This window comes from Mytilus trossulus, unplaced genomic scaffold, assembly GCF_036588685.1.
Source record: "Mytilus trossulus isolate FHL-02 unplaced genomic scaffold, PNRI_Mtr1.1.1.hap1 h1tg000103l__unscaffolded, whole genome shotgun sequence".
Taxonomy (NCBI): Eukaryota; Metazoa; Mollusca; class Bivalvia; order Mytilida; family Mytilidae; genus Mytilus; species Mytilus trossulus.
The window spans coordinates 1,688,751-1,709,332 of NW_026963296.1; the positions used below are offsets into that span (position 1 = coordinate 1,688,751).

Below are 20,582 nucleotides of genomic sequence, written 5' to 3' on the forward strand. Positions count from 1 at the left end.
AACATAATCCAAGAAAACGAGAAATACATGTGCATCTTACACTCATCAATACACTTAATATAGTTGACCTATTGCTTAGGCTTTCTAAGAAATAGACTTAACCAACCAAGAAATCTAAACATTGACCAATGAACCATGAAAATGAGGTCAAGGTCAGATTACCATACCAGGCAGACATTTACATCTCACAATACCTCCATACAACAAATATAGTTGACCTATTGCTTATAGTTTATGAAAAACAGACCGCAAAACACAAAAACGTAAACAAAATATTGCCATACACCAAATATAGTTGACATGTTGCATATACTTTTAGAAAAAAAGATAAACCTCAAAAACTTAACTTTGACCAAAAAACCATGAAAAAATAGGTCACGGTCAGATCACACCTGTCAGTTGGACAGGAACACCATGCAATCATTTCATACACCAAATATAGTAGACCTATTGCATACAATATAAGAAAAACAGAGCAAAACACAAATAAACCTTAACTATAACCACTAAACCATGAAAATGAGGTCAATGTCAGATGACACCTTCTAGGTTGATATATACACCAAATATACTAGACCTACATGTATTTCTTAAAGTATCTGAGATATGGACTTGGCCACCAAAACTTATCCATGTTCACTGATCCTTAAAATGAGGTTGAGGTCAGGTGAAAACTGTCTGACGGCCATGAGGACCTTGCAAGGTATGCACATACCAAATAAAGTTAGACTTTTACTCATAATAAGAGAGAAATTAACATTACAAAAAATCTTAACATCTTTTTCAAGTCGTCACTGAAGCAGGAAAACTAGGTCAATGACAATGGAGGTGTGACAGACGGAAACTTCGTAACATGAGGCATCTATAAACATAGTATGAAGCATCCAGGTCTTCCACCTTCTTAAAATGAAGAAGTTAATTTCACCGCTGCCGTTGCCCACAGATCACAATCCTATGTCGAGCTGCAACAAAAGTCGCAGGCTCGATAAAAATTAACAATGAACAATGGAAATGAGGTCAAGGTCAGATAAAATCTGCCAGTCTGACATGTACCCCTTACAATCATTCCATACACCACATATAGTTGACCTGCTGCTTGTATCTGTGAAACAGACCTAATCACGTAAGGGGCACTTATAATGAGGTCAATGATAATGAGCATATGACAGTAACCTTATAACATACAGTATCTGCATAAAACATATGAAGCATCCAGATCTTCTACCTTCTGAAATATAAAGCTTTATACCAATAGTTTACACCCCAGCTGACACAAGATAGTAATATGAATGTCTCACATACTGCAACTAATATGTCACTGGCGAGCCAAACACCTTTATAATTATGTGCTAATCAGTAAAAACTCCTTCCAAGGATTCAGTGGTTATCATTGAATGGAACTAGTTGACAACAAATACTGTACATTCAAATACAAATAATGCTATACAAATACAAGGTTTTACTGTTTTGAAAACAATTCCATCCAACTTTTACAAAAATATTAACAAATTACTCAATTTGCAATATGACAGAACCTCCTTCAATTCAATGATCAGGCATTTATATATGAGAGTGTGGTTAGGCAGCAACCATTTGATTTTCTGAGAGGGGGGGAGGGGGGGTCTATGGTTTTTTTTGGAAAAAAAAGTTTGTTTCCAGTTTTTGAAGAAAAAATAATTTGTTTTTGATTCTGATAAAAAAAAATGTTTGTTTCACCCTCAGCTGCCAATATATGTAATGCTATTAAAAATTGAAAGAAAAAAATGTTTTCAACTTGTCGCTAAAAAAAAATTGTCCAGAAAAAAAAACATAGCCCCCCCCCCCCCCCCCCCCCCCCCTCGAAAATCAAATGGTTGCTGCCTTAGAGGTTTACAGAATAGAGATAGTGGGTAAATAATATATATATGTATAAACATGATAAAAGAGAACCGGATGTTCCACAGGGCACAGCTTTATACGACCGCAGAGGTCAAACCCTGAACAGTTGGGGAAAGTATTCAATTTTGACATAACATTCAAGCTGAATTTAGCTCTGAATTTAGATTGTGACTAAATAGTTGACACATCATAGGTTTCTGACACAGCATAGGTTTTTGACACAGATTGAATGTGGTCTAATGAACTTAAAATTATGTTTTTTCGCTTTTGCAATACACTATGCTGTTGAATATCAATCCCCTCCTTAAAAAATTTTTGAAGAAATTTTCTTTTTAATTTCCGAATTTTTGAATTGAAAAAATTGTATCCCCCTTCCAATTTTTTTTAACCTCTGCTTTCTTCCAAAAATAATCTCAATTCAAATTTCTGAAGGAGTTTGCAACAATAACTACTCATTTAAATACATCATAAAATATAAAATTATAAAATGCATAGTCATTGTTAATATTAAAAATAATTAATTATAGTATAAACGTTAAATAACTTTTTTTACAGCTTATCATCTAAGGACAATCATCATTTCTTAATACATTATTTTCAAGCAGTGTAAGGGAGGTAATCAATAAAATTAAGAATGGAAATGGGGAATGTGTCAAAGATATATATAACAGTATTCTCCTTGTTGAAGACCATACTTTGATCTACAATGGTTTACCTTTACAAATTGTGACTTGGATGGAGAGTTGTCTCATTGGCACTCATGCCACATCTTCTTATTTTTATCTATAAAAAAATAAAGAATATGGAAATGAAAGACCTTCATATATCAACATCTGTAAAATGTCAGTCACTCACACAACAAGTGTTTAAAAAATTCAACATTTTAATTTTAATAATAAATTAACAATATAATAAACAAATATCTGTTTGTGTCATACGCTTGCCATGGTTGAGTATCCTAACTTATCCTCTAAGTCTTCATAATGTGTTTTGAGACGTTCCACTTGCTGATTAAAGTCTGTATCAATCTCATCACAGTTATGATACTGTTTCTTTAGGAATTCATCCCATCTCTCTTTCCTTGAGACTCTGTTCTGTAACAGCTGTTTATTCTACAATGAATAAAAATATCATATGGGATTTTGTAAAAAAGGTAAATTTACAATTCTGAGTGCGTTACTAAGCAAATTGATAGATTTTCATCTATATATTTTTATGCCCCATTTATGTGCATTATGTTTTCTGGTCTGTGTGTCTGTTTGTTTGTCCTTCTGTTCATCCATCCTTCCGTTCGTTTGTCTGTCTTCAGGCTTAAGTTTTTGATCGAGGTAGTTTTTGATTCAACTTGAAACTTAGTACACATGTTCCTTATGATATGATCTTTCTAATGTAAATGTCAAATTATTGTTTTTACTCTGATTTCATAGTCCATTGAACATAGAAAATAATAGTGTGGATTGGACATATAACGATCTTAGTTAAAATTCTTTGTTTCACTGTGCAATGTTTCATGTGTGTACTACAAGAACTCAAACAATATGTCGATGTATATCAAATCAATGTAGGTAACGTAACGGTACCCAAATTGCAACGAGTACCCAAATTGCACCTATTTAGCAAAAATAGCAGCGGAAATCTTAAAAATCTCCTAGAGACTAAACAATTTGTATTTTTATGATTTGATACTATACATGTCTTTCAAAATAGGTAAATATATTTAAATATACACAAAACGTTCACATTATTTATCAACAGATGAAGTGTTTACTGAAAAAGCAAAATGTACTGAAAGGTCGCCATGCGACGTCATCAAACGTCATCTTTTTGAAATTAGAAAATACAATATGTTTCAAGTATTCATTTCTTAAAACTAGAGGCTCTCAAGAGCCTGTGTCGCTCACCTGTTACTGTATTGACTGATGTCGGTCATCTTGGTTGGTAGGTGGGGTCATTAGACACTTTTTTTAAAATAGATACCCTAGTAATGATTGTGGCCAAGTTTGTTAAATTTGGCCCATAGTTTTAGAAAAAAAGATTTTTGTACAAGTTACAAAAATGACGAAAAGTTGTTCAATATTGACTATAAAGGGCAATAACTCCTAAAGGGGTCCTATAACAATTTTGATCATGTTGACTTATTTGTAGATCTTACTTTGCTGAACATTATTGCTGTTTACAGTTTATCTCTATCTATAATAGTATTCAAGATAATAACCAAAAACTGCAAAATTTCCTTAAAATTAACAATTTTAGGGCAGCAACCCAACAACGAGTTGTCAGATTCATCTGAAAATTTGTGAGGGGATAGATCTTATTCAGATGGACATTTAAATCTTGAAAGAATTGCCCTAAATGTCTTAGTTTCAAAGATATAAATCAAAAACTACATTTTACCACTATGTTCTAATTTTAGCCATGTCGGCCATTTTGTTTGGTAGGCGGGGTCATCGGACACATTTTTTAAACTATATACCACATTGATAATTGTGGCCAAGTTTGGTTAAATTTGGCCATGTAGTTTCAGAGAAGAAGACTTTTGTACAAGTAAGAAAAAATGACGAAAAGTTGTTAAAAATTGACTATAAAGGGCAATAACTCCTTAAGGGGTTGACTGACAATTTTGGGCACGTTGACTTATTTGTAGGTCTTACTTTGCTGAACATTATTGCTGTTTACAGTTTATCTCTATTTATAATAGTATTCAAGATAATAGCCAAAAACTGCAAAATTTCCTTAAAATAACCAATTCAGGGGCAGCAACCCAACAACAGGTTGTCCGATTCATCTGAAAATTTCAGGGCAGATAGATCTTGACCTGATCAACAATTTTGTCCCATGTCAGATTTGCTCTAAATGTTTTGGTTTCAAAGATATAAGCCAAAATATACATTTTACCCCTGTGTTCTATTTTTAGCCATGGCGGCCATCTTGGTTGGATGGCCAGGTCACCAGACACATTTTTAAAACTAGGTACCCCAAGGATGATTGTGGCCAAGTTTGGTTAAATTTGGACCAGTAGTTTCAGAGGAGAAGATTTTTGTAAAAGTTTACGGACGACGGACGACGGACGCAGTGTGATGAGAAAAGCTCACTTGATCTTTCAGGTCAGGTGAGCTAAAAAGAAGAGTAAGCATGGACAAATATCCAATTGTTCAAAATATTTGAAAAAAATAAACAAAAGCACTGTTATTCGACTTTTGACGATGCGAATTTAAGCATGGATGCAATTTGAGTACTCCTCAGTACAGAATCATTGATGGTTTGGAGGTTAGTTCAGACCAATTTTCTATGATTCCATATGAATTGAAAATCAAATTGGTGTACCTATATAGTAAAGAAGGATACGGCTACAAAATAAACACAAAATGGAAACTTTTGTCTTAATCATAAAAAATCGTAGTTGAAAAAACTGTCAAATAGGTGCAATTTGGGTACCGTCACGTTAAATGTATTAATTAATAACATTACCAAAATTTAGAGTTGTGGTAAATAAAGTATATTTACTAATTTCACATTTATTCTAATGGTAAGTGAATCTTTGGAGGGATCATTGATGGTTTTGTTTTTCCTAAGTTTGCTAGTTACTTTTAATACACCACAAGGTAAGAAATACTTTGTTAAAGAAGAGTTATCTCCCATATTTGGTATTAAAATAGAATTAGAGGCTCTAAAGAGCCGGTGTCGCTCACCTTGGTCTATGTGATTATTAAACAAAGAAAACAGATGGATTCATGACAAAATTGTGTGATGGTGATTTGTTTGTAGATTATACTTTACTGATCATTCTTGCTACTTACAATTTTCTCTATCTGTAATGAACTTGGCTCTTTAGTTATAGAGGGAAATATTTTGAAAATATTACCAAAATTTACCAAATTCATGAAAATTGTTAAAAATTTACTATAAAGGGCAATAACTCCTGACTTATATGTAGATCTTAATTTGCTGAACATTCTTGCTGTTTGCAGTTTATCTCTATTATATAATAGTATTCAAGAAAATGATCAAAAACAGATAAATTTCTTTAAAAATTACCAATTGGGGGGCAGCAACCCAACAACCAGTGGTCCAATTCATCTGAAAATTTCAGGGCAGATAGATATTTACCAAATAAACAAGTTAACCCCTTGTTTAATTTGCTTTAAATGCTTTGGTTTCAGAGTTATAAGCCAAAATCTACATTTTACACCTATGTTCTATTTTTAGCTATGGTGGCCATCTTGGTTGGTTGGCCAGGTCATCGCACACATTTTTTAAACTAGATACCCTAATAATGAATGTAGCTAAGTTTGGTTAAATTTGGTCCAGTGGTTGCAGAGGAGAAGATTTTTGTAAAAGATTACAAAATTTAAGAAAAATTGGTAAAAATGACTATTAAGGGCAATAACTCCTTAAGGAGTCAAATGACCATTTTGATCATGTTGACTTATTTGTAGATCTTACTTTGCTTAACATTATTGCTGTTTACAGTTTATCTCTATCTATAATAATTTTCAAGATAATAAGTGAAAACGGACAAAATTTCCTTAAAATTACCAATACAGGGGCAGCAACCCAACAAAAATTTGTTCGATTCATCTGAAAATTTCAGGGCAGATAGATCTTGACCTGATAACCAATTAAACCCTGTCAGATTTCCTCTAAATGCTTTGATTTTTGAGTTATAGGCCAAAAACTGCATTTTACCCCTATGTTCTATTTTTAGCTGTGGCGGCCATCTTGGTTGGTTGGCCGGGTCACGCCACACATTTTTAAAACTAGATACCTCAATGATGATTGTGGCCAAGTTTGGTTTAATTTGGCCCAGTAATTTAAGAGGAGAAGATTTTTGTAAAAGCTAAAGACAGACGACGCCGGACGACGACGACGGACGCCAAGTGATGAGAAAAGCTCACTTGGCTCTTTGGGCCAGGTGAGCTAAAAATATGATTGCCAATGAGAAAACTCTCCACCAGACAACTAAAGAATGATGTAGAGGTTAGAAATTAGTTCACCTCAAGTATTTCACCATCTTCAATTTTTCTGCACATTTCTGTTGCAACTTTTACTGAAATAAAACAAAGAAAAATTTAAAAACCAGAACTCTCCCCCTGGATCCGCCAATGGATAGATAGTTGTCTTATTACCATCACACCACATCTCCCTACCGGTATTTTATTTCAAGTTAGTGTATGATATGTCAAAGTCCAATAACTCTGCAATGACTGCCACAAATTTTAAATAGTACACATTTTTATTTAGGGGCCAGCTGAGGCCCAGAAGTGGGTGTGGGATTTTTTTTCTGCATTGAAGACCTATTGGTGGCATTTGGCTGTTACCTCTTTGACACTTCATTCCTCATTTCAATTCTCAATTTCAAGTTAATTGTCATCCCTTAATACATCATTGTACATGCATTAAAAACTGTCTAAGAGAAATGTTACTTTCAAAATATAAGCATCTTTATTTTGAATACAACTGATTTCTACAAAATTTGACTGTGTAACCCATTATACATACAGTACACTTTGATACTGCCAATTTAGAAAGTAATGTGTACATTGTCATTGGTAAATAAAAATTTACCGATTAATGGTAAAAGTTAATGAGATTGCTAAATTTTACTGAAGTAAGGCCAAATAAAATTCAAATTGTTTCATGTTGCCTACCGTACCTACCTGCCTGAAAAAAGTATGACACAAGCTGTTGTTTTTTTTTAATTTTTTTTATAGATTTTTTCCTGCTCTAACATTATTTTCCTTTGTAAAACATACAATTTTGTTATTGGTCATACCTTTGGCAGAAACATCAGGTAAGAAGACCTGCATAGCTTTCAGACTCTCCAGAATCAGTTTCTCGTTCATTTCTTTAACATTGTCTAAAACTTTTTCTAATCGCTCTGGTTCCCTGTGTTGTCTTTTATCCTAAAAAAAGCAAAACAAAATAAATAACAGCATCTGAGTCTGATATTACACTTGACTATTTTACAGATTAAGATGTGGGCTGTCTTTAAAAGATCTCTAATAAATTTATAAAAATATTGTTCAGATCCTGACAATAGTTCAATACTACATTTGTAATTAGGTTATTGGTGTCTTCTTAGTCTTTAAAGGACAGTGCTAGACTAAAAAATGTTGGCCATGTAGTCTCTGTCCTTTCAAAAAAAAAAATATTTACTCTATTTGGTCCTGCCTTTTTTGTTACTTTAATTACATATCCTAATTTGTTTACATAAATTGTGATCATGACACTTTTTATATGAAGTAGCTCATCCTTCCTTTTCTTTTTAAACTCAAAACTCCTATCCTGCTTTTTTTTTAAATTTCATCCTAGCTTAGGTTTGTTTTTCAGCTGTTTGAATGTGAGTTCCTATTCTTGCTAAACTCACCCAGCATTTGTCCCATTAATTAATAAAAACCTCACAATCATTTGTGAATTTACAGTAGAAACTCCCTTGAGATCTGATCAGTGATGAACAGGATTCTAAAACATACTCACCTCAAATTCTTGTACGAAGTGGTTGATATGTCCTTGTAACACTGGTCTGTGGTCCAGTAATCTTGCATGAATCTCATTCACTTCTATGGTTTAATTATGAAAAACATTCATTAATACAATAATATTGCATTTCTTATGTAGCAGGAACGATTCTGCCTAAGATTCGGGGATGCGGACCACAGCTAATTCTAGTTTGTAAACTGATGTAATGGAAACGACTGATGCCAAAAGTGATGAGCTGTAATAAATCTAAGTGAATAAAAACCATAAACTGAAAACAATATATAATTAATTAACAAAATACATCTTTTATTAATGTAAAGCCAAAAGTGTAGAAAAGGAGCATTCATTACGACTTGAATTTACCGTACTGAGGAGGCATGTAGCAAAAGCACTAACCTATTGGAAACTGGTTGGAAAGCTTGGCTTTCCTTAGTGGGACTGAATGTCAGTCCTCAGAGGATTCAAAATAAGAATCTAAAACTAGTTTATATATAAAATATATAAATCTCTCACAGAAGGTATCCAAAGAATTTGCAACGATGCTTAAACTTTACAATAAAAATAAATACCTTTAACTAATGATTTCAAATAGCAAAAGCTATGCAATTTAACAAATATGTACTGAATAAGCTTAATCTAAATCATCAAATTAAGAAATATGAAATTTATAGTTTTAAACAAGGGAAATAATTATGACATAATAATCCTAACTGCTACATTCCTCCCCCCTAAGACAAACAATAAATTTCATTAATAAAGTCTACAAACTGAAATGTCTATCATATTCATGTTTCTGCATCAACATGATCAATACGCACGCAAAATCCAAATGTCAGGATCAAACATTAAATCCAAAATATTCATCTTTTAAAGTCGAATCACGAGAATGTTCAATGAGATCACAACACCAGTCTGATACCCTCCTCCTTCCTTCGGAAACAAATGTAAATGGAATAACATTTGGAAATTAATGTACATCAGATTAAATGTCTTTCAAGCAAGGGTCAAACTATCACTTTTAAATAAATGTCACTGTTTAACGTATACACAAACACACATCGGCATCAGTTTCAAAGAATAAGGGACGCAACTTGAGGTCTTCGTGGTAAGTATTCTTCAGATTCCATGGTACGGCATATATTGTAACGGCACATCTAATGTTAAATCCATGAAAAGTTATACCAGGCAATGTCCACCAATGTTGATCTCACAGTGGCACATTTGACTTGTACCACCGGGTTCTTTAACTGCACTCCAGCGTTGTTGATAACGGTAACACAGACCTTGTGCCACCGGAGATGGATCGGGTCCATCTGTATGCAAGGGTCTCAAATAAAGTTGGACGATGTCCATCTTTTTAGCAAGGTTCTAAATAATGGATAAGATCCATCTGTATGAGCTAGAAGTGTTCCTAACTTCAAGCTTAACGTTCTCTCTATTGGTTTCTGCCATGACAAAAGTCAAGAAGTCGGTCTCCCGTAAACTCTCTAAATAATAAATATTTAGCTAGAGATTACAATCCAGACAAACGAGCAACAACTCATAAAACAAGCCAATTCCTACTAATACTAGCTAACAGTCTACACTTCAAACTACACAGAAGATCAGCCATAATTCAAGTTAATAATGAAAATGAAGAATAAAACAAGTTGGGATGTGAAACATCCCTCCCTTTAAAAATTATAACCAAACAGTAAAAAACTGAGACGCATGACACCTCCGAGAACATTGAAATAAAACCTAAAGTAAAACTGAATATTTTCAAACAACACAATGTAAAAACAAACATTAAACAAAGGTCACACAATCTGAACTACATAAATTGTGATTTAAATCAGTCTTCGACATGCCGCCTATTTCTGAGAGCTTTACTTCACTATCTGCAGACCTTGCATCTCTATCATGAGCAATAAAAGACGCATTTGAACACTTAGACCTGACATGACCTAACTGATGACATTTAAAACATCTCTTAGGTTTACGTTTCCTTCGTGATCTCAATCGCCTCCTCAATATATTAATTAAAATTTCAAAACTGTTATGAACTGTTTTACAACAATCTAAACTTTCTGACTCGCCAATAGTCTCTGAATCACCCGAAAAATGAACAGCTTCATATTCAATAGCTAGTGATAAAGCCTCCTCTAAACTATGAGGGTGTTTAAAAGTGACAAATTTAGCCATCTCAATATTCAAACATGATGAAAATAAGTCAGTAAAATACAAATCCAAATCGGAAAAATTATCAGGATAAGCCTTATGAGCTAGTATCTTAAAACGCTGACCAAAATCAGAAATTGTTTCCTTTTCTTTCAAACTACAAACTCGCAGTTGAAATTTAAAATATGCCACCCTCTCCTTAGGATTAAACCTCTGAATGAGAATATTTTTTAAGCAGTCATAATCGTATAACTGTGGCCTCTTTAAGAAACGTAAAATAGTTTGAGCATCACCTCTCAAATTCATTACCAACTGACATGCCATCTCAAATTCATTCCACTGATTCCACAGAGAAACAGTCTCAAAATGCACAAAATAATCTGTAATATCAATGCTGATACCATCAAACAAACAAGGTTTTTCTTCAAACCTAATCATAACTAAATATACATGTAGAAAATGAACCAAACAATGAACATAAAATACCCCAGAAATAACTATTCAAAACTGGTCTGCTGAGGACTGTCATATCCAATTCCAACAAGAATTGACTCAAATGTCTGCTACATTTCTTAGTATAATTTTGTTCAGTTACAAACCAGAAAAGCTGCTTTAGAATTCCACACCCCACCCGCACTACCAAATGTAGCAGGAACAATTCTGCCCAAGATTCGGGGATGCGGACCACAGCTAATTCTAGTTTGTAAACTGATGTAATGGAAACGACTGATGCCAAAAGTGATGAGCTGTAATAAATCTAAGTGAATAAAAACCATAAACTGAAAACAATATATAATTTAATTAACAAAATACATCTTTTATTAATGTAAAGCCAAAAGTGTAGAAAAGGAGCATTCATTACGACTTGAATTTACCGTACTGAGGAGGCATGTAGCAAAAGCACTAACCTATTGGAAACTGGTTGGAAAGCTTGGCTTTCCTTAGTGGGACTGAATGTCAGTCCTCAGAGGATTCAAAATAAGAATCTAAAACTAGTTTATATATAAAATATATAAATCTCTCACAGAAGGTATCCAAAGAATTTGCAACGATGCTTAAACTTTACAATAAAAATAAATACCTTTAACTAATGATTTGAAATAGCAAAAGCTATGCAATTTAACAAATATGTACTGAATAAGCTTAATCTAAATCATCAAATTAAGAAATATGAAATTTATAGTTTTAAACAAGGGAAATAATTATGACATAATAATCCTAACTGCTACACTTATTTCAAATTCAGGAATCATTAATCAAATTATAATTTGAAACAAGTTATCCAATGTTTTCACAATAAACTTTTGACATAAATTTCAGTTTGTTGGCATGATATGCCTCATCGGGCCTTTTATAGCTGACTATGGGGTATGGGCTTTGCTCATTGTTGAAGGCCGTACAGTGACCTATAGTTGTTAATGTCTGTGTCATTTTGGTCTTTTGTGGATAGTTGTCTCATTGGCAATCATACCACATCTTCTTTTTTATACTGTAGAAATTATTGACGCAAAAAAATCATAATACATGCTAACCCTTCATTGTACCTACCCTAATTTGTGTGTCTTTAGCCTAAAACTTTTTATGCTATTTTAGATCAAGCACCGTTATAATCAAGACTGATTCCCTAGTGATAACCAGCTAAAAAATGTCCGTAAATTAAATAATATTGCCTATACCTTCATACCCTAATTTTTTTCAACACGTTTTAAAGAAAACACATGCATATTTTTTGGCCTAAGCAAAGACTGGTATTCCTTGTTAGTGAAGGGTATTACTGAAGTTCATGAAAAATCAACATGTTACACATGTTAAAGTTGCAGCAGTTTTTAATGACTCTAAAACTTAACAGAGGTCTCAGCATTGGATTTTAAATACAGATGTGCAGCTAGGATTTAAAACCATCCTCACACAATGTCCCAGTCTTGTGAAAATATTGATCCATGAATAAAATTCTCATCATATCATTTACATATTTTTCTATTATCAAATATAGAGTATGAATATATCAAACTTCTACTTAATTAATAGCAAGTGTAGAAAAACACTTAGATTAATATCATCTTTTATTAATCAATCTTTTGAATTAAGGAAAAATGTCCTTATAAATGAGTAATATGAACAATTTGAAGCTATACCATACAATATACTTATGTTGTTAGTGTGTTCTTAAAAATTAACCTATATATATATATTGATATATTTATAACTGCACATTTCATTGTTCGAAATATGCCTATTGATCATATTCTATAATCATGGTAGTACTGTTTAACATTATATAAATAACACATAGCTGAGAGGGTGATAGAGCAGATTGGTACCCCGAGAAAACATTGTCAACCGCGGCGAAGCCAAGGTTGACAATGCTTTTTCAAGGGGTACCAATCTGCTCTATCACCCTCTCAGCTATTTGTTATTTAATTTATTATACTGAACGTCCTACCGTTTTTATCTTTTACAGATTAATTTTATTTCAAAAGGATTTTCTATGACGTCACGTACATAACAACGTTACGAGTATTAGACATAAACAACAAGATGTTTTTTTTATTTTATTTTGACAGTGAAATAATAAAATTTGATCCAAAACGTAAAACTTAAGCATTGTATTGAACTACTTGATGTAAATTCAATCCATTGTCCTTTAAATTGTCGGTTTTTGATTGGTTTAGACGAGAGGGTAACATTCAAAAAAATTGTCACCCTCTCAGCTATGTGATAGAGTAAAATGACACCCTCGTATTAGCCAATCAAAATCTGGCATTTTAACTTGAAGTATAATAAATGAAATTGCTGCATCATAACTATTTGTATACTAGTTGTATGGGCAGTTGTCAATTATTGTAATTGAGTTTGTGCCAATACAATATTTGTATTTTTATATATATTTATTTATTATGTAAAACTGCATACAATATACAGATCCCGTGCTTGTATTTCCTATCATGATTTTTTTAATAGAGGGTTGTTGCTCACAAGGAAGCTATTAAACCAAGAGTTCCAAATGGTGAAGTTGAAATCATCCTTCGTAAATTTTACGGATGCCATACAGAGTTGGTTGGTTGGACCGTTATGGAATAACCGTTTTACAAATGATATGTTCCTTACGTCATAACTACAAACCCCTTCTCTTTCATGAATGTGACACCGAATTACTGAATTAGACTATTTACCGGATTTGTTATCACACAAGCAACAGGATGGTGCAACATGTGGAGCAGGATCTGCTTACCCTCTCGGAGCACCTCATTTCACCCCTAGGTTTTGGAGGGGGGGGGGGGTCGTGTTGTTTATTCTTTAGTTTTCTATGTTATGTCTTCTGTACTATTGTTTGTCTGTTTGTCTTTTTCATTTTTAGTCATGGTGTTGTCAGTTTATTTTCGATTTTAATATGAGTTTGACTGTCCCTCTTCAACAAACATGATAAAGTCTCAACGCAAGAGTAAGGATTTGAGCTTGAGTATTCCCACTCACTGGTAAATAAAAACACAAATGTTCAAAAAGGCAAACATATAACACGATGTGAATAAGACAAAAACTTATAACGTTACCCTTAAATATTGTTTGGTCAATCATGTTTTAGAGAGAAAGCCCCGCCCACTTTTTGTTGTATCAACTTAAAAATATTTCTTTACAATCACAATAAAAGTAGCCTTTTTCAAACGCGTGTATGATCCTTTTTGGAGTCTTAAACCGTAATAGGATTTTTTCCGGAAATAGATAAACATTGATTATACAAGTTTGAGCTTTCTAAAAAGTGGTGCACTGCTGCGCTCTGTCCAACTTGTGACATTGTTAGCAAACAAAATCGTGCATATTGTAGATAAATAAATAAATTCAAAGTGTATCAATAATTCAGTGATGTTTCAATAATAAATTTCAGTGTGCAATATTCGGTTACACGCCATTACTCCGACAGCCCATTAGTCCGACAATTAACCCAATAGTCCGACAACCCATTGTTCCGACAGCCCAATACTCCGACAACCCATAAGTCCGACACTTATTAAGCCAAGTATTAGGGCATCAGGGTAAAATAAAACTTGTCTGTCTGTATTATTATGTTTAGATATGTAATAATATATTTTAAGAAATAACTCCGTATATGATAACATAAGGCTGAGGTAGTTCGAATCTCGGTTCGAATACTTTCTATACACTCAATTTGAAATCTGTATAACTTGAATACTTCGTTGTTGAGTTGACTTGTGGATCTGAAAAAGCCTCACACCGTATAGCTGACTTATATAAACCTTGAAAAATCATTGTATTGTAGTTCCTGCGAAAAATGTGACGACTGAAATTTTCAACTTGGCTGTCACGTGAAAAGTGTTCGGTAAACAAGAATTTGTTGAGTAATGAATATAAGAAAACGTATCACACGATATAGCCGACTTCAATAAACCTTTCAGAAATCCTTGTAATGTCGTTCATGAAAAAGATGCAACGAAAATATCCATGGGACGGAAGGACGAACTGACGGACTGGCTGACTGACGAGTGGACGGTTGGATGGACGGACAGACAGAGATAAAAAAAAAAGTATATTCGCACTTTTGCGAAGCGGCGGTATAATGATTGGGTCAACATTAAGACTTTACAATACTAATATCGTTATATTTAATATGATATAATTATCTTCATAACACCGTAAGCCTCAGTCACAATCGGAGCCAAAACAAAATGGAAAAAAATCCAACTAGCACATTGATATCAAATAACAGTCAGTGTCAAACCAAGTACTACATAATTCAAAAGAACTAACAATATAATCATCATTTGTTTCCCCTATAATAGTAAAGTTTTCTTGTGTTTACATGAAGATTTATCATATTTATCTAACTTTTCAAAGTTCTGACATGTGTTAGACTGAATATGCTGAAAGAGTTCCTCTCTCAAATTTTGATAATGTGAGCATTCGATTGAAAAATGACGCTCATCCTCAACTTTATCAGCTGTACAATACGATTTTTTTGAACATCTGGCATTTTCAATATGGGTGAGCACCGATTCTTAATTACCATATGAACTTCCTTTCTTAAAATCAATGATATCTAAATATTTTTCCCCTTGAAAACAATCTTTAAATGAAAAATAAATGTAAAGTTTGCCACAAAACACATAATGTAGTAAGTTTTTACAATTAGACAATTTGAGAAAGACACAAGATGGACAAGAATGTCACATATTGTCTTAGATTTCTAGTTGTTATTTATGGAAAGCCACAGTGAACACCCCCCCCCCCCCCCCCCCCCCGATTATTATTATTTTTCCCATTAGAAATGCATTAAAATTAATTATTCGGCGGCCTTCAAATTCCCACCCGCAAATTATCATTATTCCCGCCCGAAGATTTTTATTAATCCCGCCCGCAGATTATTATCCTTCCCGACCGCAAATTATTATCATTCCAGACCGCAAATTATTATTATTCCAGCCCGCATATTCATATTTCTCTATTCTTTTTGCGGCGGCCGCAGTTTAATTTAACAATGTCAACAGATTATTATTACACAAACCCCGCCTTTTTACACAAGACCGAAAGATTATTTCAACACAAAACCCGCTTTTTTACACAAGGCCGACAGATTATTTCAACACATAACCCGCATTTTTAACAAAAGGCCGAAAGATTATTTCTAGCCAATCAAAAAAAATCGGGCGGGAATCCTCTAAACCAAAAGCAAAGCCGAAAGATTATTATTTTTAATGCATTTCTAATGGGAAAAATAATAATAATCGGGGGGTTCACTGTGGCTTTCCATAAGAATAGATACAAATAATCTTTCGGCTTTGCTTTTGGTTTAGAGGATTCCCGCCCGATTTTTTTTGATTGGCTAGAAATAATCGTTCGGCTTTGCTTTCGGTTTAGAGGATTCCCGCCCGATTTTTTTGTGACTTTTTGTCCTGTGACTTTTTGTCTGTGACTTTTTGTCCTGTGACTTTCTGTCATACATTCTAATATAAGACTCTGCAGGTTCATATCATCATATCATTTACATTCAACGTTTTTTTATCGGATATTTTTTTTTTACTATCAATGTTGAATCTGCGGTTCAACATTGATAGTAAAAAAAAAATATGGTGGAGGGGGGAATTGGGGCGCCAACTTTTTGTGGTCGAAATTGGGTTGATTATATTGGGAATCAGTGATGCATGGCTGGAGCCCACTTTTTTTGTAGGTCAGTACGAGGACCCCCTTATGAAAAGTTCTGGACACCCACTGTTAGGAATAACTTAGTCATAGGAATGTACAGGAAATAAAGTATGTCCTATCCTATTGAAGCAGGGACTTTCTTGTCTGTCTGTCTGTCTGTCTGGCTGGCTGGCTGGCATTTAGTTTAACCTTATATACTGGCTGGCTGGTTGGCTGGCTGGCTGTCTGTTGTGCATAATATGCGTCTTATATTCGATGGGATGTACAGGGGTCCCTAATAGCCACTCTAGACATGTATTTACAGTGTCTTATATAAGGTTAAACTAAATGCATGCAGTATGTGGATTCCCAGTTACATCTTAATAAAAAATAGAGTAGGTAGTAGGGATTTTTTAAAATTCTATGTTTGTTTTTTTTATATTATGTCTATGGATGCAACATTCTGACTTTAACAATGCTAAGTGAAAAATGACAAACAAAGTCTCTAGGAAGGCTATTATTAAGACAAAAAATGTTGGGTAGGTACTAAATTCTTCCCATTTATTCTCTGTAAAATCCATACAATATGTGTCATGCTTTACAATCAAACTCAGTGACCTTCATGTATCATTTGTCTCTCTACTCAACAAAATTGGACTTTTGTATGCTTATATAGCTCACAGGAGCCCGAAGTGCCACATTTGAGCTTATGCCATCACTGGGCGTCTGTTGTCGTCTTTAACTATTTAAAAAAAATCTTCTCCTCTGAAACTACTGGTCCAAATACCTTCAAACTTTAACTAAATGTTCCTTCGGGTATCTAGTTTATGAATTACATCCGAAGTTTTGATCCATCGACAAACATGGCCACCAAGTCTAAAAAAAAGACCATAGTGATCAAGATCTATCAGCCCTGAAATTTTCAGACGAACCGAATAACCCATTGTTGGGTTGCTGCCACTGAATTGGTTATTTTATGGAATTTTTGCAGTTTTTGGTTATTATCATGAATATTATTGAAGATAAAAAAAAAAAGATGAACTGTAAACTGCAAAAAAGTTTGTATGATCAAAATTTTCAATTGAACTTTACGGACAATGATACACACATTGATTATATTTTCTGGTTTGTGAGTCAAGATGTCTGTTCGTTCGTCGTACCGTCCGTCCGTCGTCCACACTTCGGACAATTACTCAAAAACACTTTCACCAATTTCCATGAAACTTAAGTGAATTGTTTATATCTATTGACGTAAGCTCCCTATCGTTTTTTTTTAATTTCAGATTTTAAGTTTTGGATTTATGGGGCTTTACTCATAAAAAAGGGGGGATTTTCAACACTTCGGACAATAACTTAAAAAGGTCTTTCACCAATGTCCATAAAACTTTGGTGAATTGTTTATATCTATTGATGTATACACACATTGATAATTTTTTTTGGGACGAACTTTTTTAATGATCCCTGCTCTTCAAGTATAAAGACACAGAGTAACGTTTGTCACATCATGATTTCAAAGCTTTCAACATTGATTTCAAACAAATGCTTTGAAACTCTAAATGCCAGTGTTCATGTCAAACGCTCACGTGATACCTTATACAGGGAAGATAAAACCTGAGGATTCTAGTAAAAAAAGTTTAGAGCGGGAAATACAAATATAAGATTTTTGGTAGGAACGAAAAAATAAAATAAAAAAAACTTGCTGGTAAATACAAATAAAAGATTTTCAAGTGGAACGAATACATAGGGTCGGTCAGTAAAGGGCAAACAAACAATATTTTAATTTAAGCCTCGGTGGTTAACATATAATACAGTACTCCTATATACCGTATATCAACAGTATTTTTCTATACCTACCGTCGGTGGTTAACATACAATATAGTGCTCCTATATACCGTATATCAACAGTATTTGTCTATACCTACCTCGGTGGTTAACATACAATATAGTCCTCCCTTATACCGTCTATCGACAGTACCTGTCTATATCTACCATCGGTGGTTAACATGCAATACAGTCCTTCTAAATACCATCTATCAATACTATTTTTCTCTACCTACCGTCGGTGGTTAACATATATTCTAACATGACGTCCTTCAAACGCTTTAAGTACACACCCGTGGTAAAATATGAATATATTGTAAGGGCTGTTCCGATTGTTCTCCCACGTCATATGTTTTTTTTATGAATGAGCTACTCGACGTCAAATAACAATGACGTCAGAATATTATTATTAGCAATTTACGGGAAAGTACACGCTTGGAGTGAAACGGAAAATCATCACAACAAGGAAACGTAAACAAATGATGCTAACATGTGTTATATTAGCCATTTTTGCATACATATGAGACATATAAGTACAATAATAGTTAGATTAATCTAATATTATCTAAATATGTTATCATAAATAGTTTAAGCATCATCATTTATTCAGTTTGCTCCGTTATTTTACGTCAATTTAATAGTGCGTTTATTTATTGGAACGGCAAAAAATGCCATCACCTAGAGCGCTTCGATTCAAAATAATTGCCGTATTTGTCCTATTAGAATCGAAATAATTCATGGGGGCTTGAATATATCTAGATTTTACCACGGGTTGTCCCTTTATGCCGATATTTTACCCCTCGCTATCGCTCAGGGTAAAATATTTGTCATAAAGGGCCAGCCCGTGGTAAAATCACGATATATTCAAGCCCCCATGAATTATTTCTTAACCCTTACGCTGCCACGCCAATTCGATACTTTGCCAAGACAAATTTTGGGTATTCAAAAAACAACTGTACCTCTTATGACGTCCACAATAAGAGAGCGTCACGGAAAGGGGCACAGCCGGAGGTATACAAGCATGTACCGTGCCGCGAACAACAACTGTCTTTGGTTTTAAAAATCGTTTTGATCCGAGGTGCAGCAGAAGAATTGAATGTGGGTTTTAAGTATTTGAGGGGTTCCGTAGTTATTTTAAGCGATGCATTTTTTTCTTTAAATTTGAATCTAATAAAAAAATCAGTTAAACCTGAATATTGAAAATCTAAACATTTAGCCCTATTTTACATCAAGAATGATCAAGAATGTGTTATCAAAATCCGAACTATTTTAAAATTTACATGTTTATAATGAACAGTTGTAAAAGCTGATTTTGAACATGCATGCGATATCTATTCATAAAAACATTTTTTATATAAACTTATTGGGGATTTCGGAAATGACATGAACAGTTTATGTTGTGTGGTTTTGAACTAGCTTTCAGTGTGCGAATACTGTCAGATCTAACGTTACACTGTGTCTTATTTGTGTTTTGTTTATTGATAATTGTTTTGGTTTAAATATGCCGAGTAATAAGGGACCCAGATTTAAAATAAAAAATCAAACTGGTTTCTGAATTCCATATTTGAATTTCCTGTTAAATTGTAATACTATTGTTATAATTTTCAATAATACATATTTTGTTTATAAATTGTGTGCCGGTTCACCACTGTGTGACCACTGTCCTATGTGGGAGAAGGGGGAGTGCACCCACACACATATTTTTATTCTATGTTTGTCTGTCACAATTCAGTCCAAATAAATAAATGATCACTTTCATACATAGAAAAACCTATTATTTCGAGGTAAAATGCATATTTTCCGCATATATTATACAATACGTATACACATTCCTAACCTAGTATGTCTCTGTTGATGTACTTGACTTTGTAAACATTAAGTTTACATAGTTCACATTATAAAAACATTGTTTTATTTTATTTTCAAAATGTACTGACAAATTACATGACGTCATCAAAAAGAGTGTTATTCGTGACGTTTATGTGTAAGACGTTGAAATGAAGTTGATTGCAGGTACTTGAATACCCTTTATCAGTATTGTAAGTAACGGTAATAGTTTTATGAGGGGGAAGGGGCATGACATTTTTCGGGACGTCCGGATCCGGGAA

General features: G+C 33.6%; 1 protein-coding gene across 1 annotated transcript; it reads right to left on the minus strand.

Moving 5' to 3' along the window:
• Nucleotides 1–2,780: 2,780 nt before the first annotated feature.
• Nucleotides 2,781–14,131, minus strand: LOC134699933 (biogenesis of lysosome-related organelles complex 1 subunit 5-like). The gene is made up of 5 exons (XM_063561332.1): nucleotides 14,070–14,131; nucleotides 8,356–8,438; nucleotides 7,652–7,781; nucleotides 6,873–6,925; nucleotides 2,781–2,990 (listed from the first exon to the last, which is right to left on the minus strand). The coding sequence occupies exons 1-5, from the start codon at nucleotides 14,092–14,094 to the stop codon at nucleotides 2,811–2,813; spliced, it is 471 nt and encodes a 156-aa protein (XP_063417402.1). The 5' UTR covers nucleotides 14,095–14,131; the 3' UTR covers nucleotides 2,781–2,810.
• Between the last annotated feature and the right edge of the window lie 6,451 nt (nucleotides 14,132–20,582).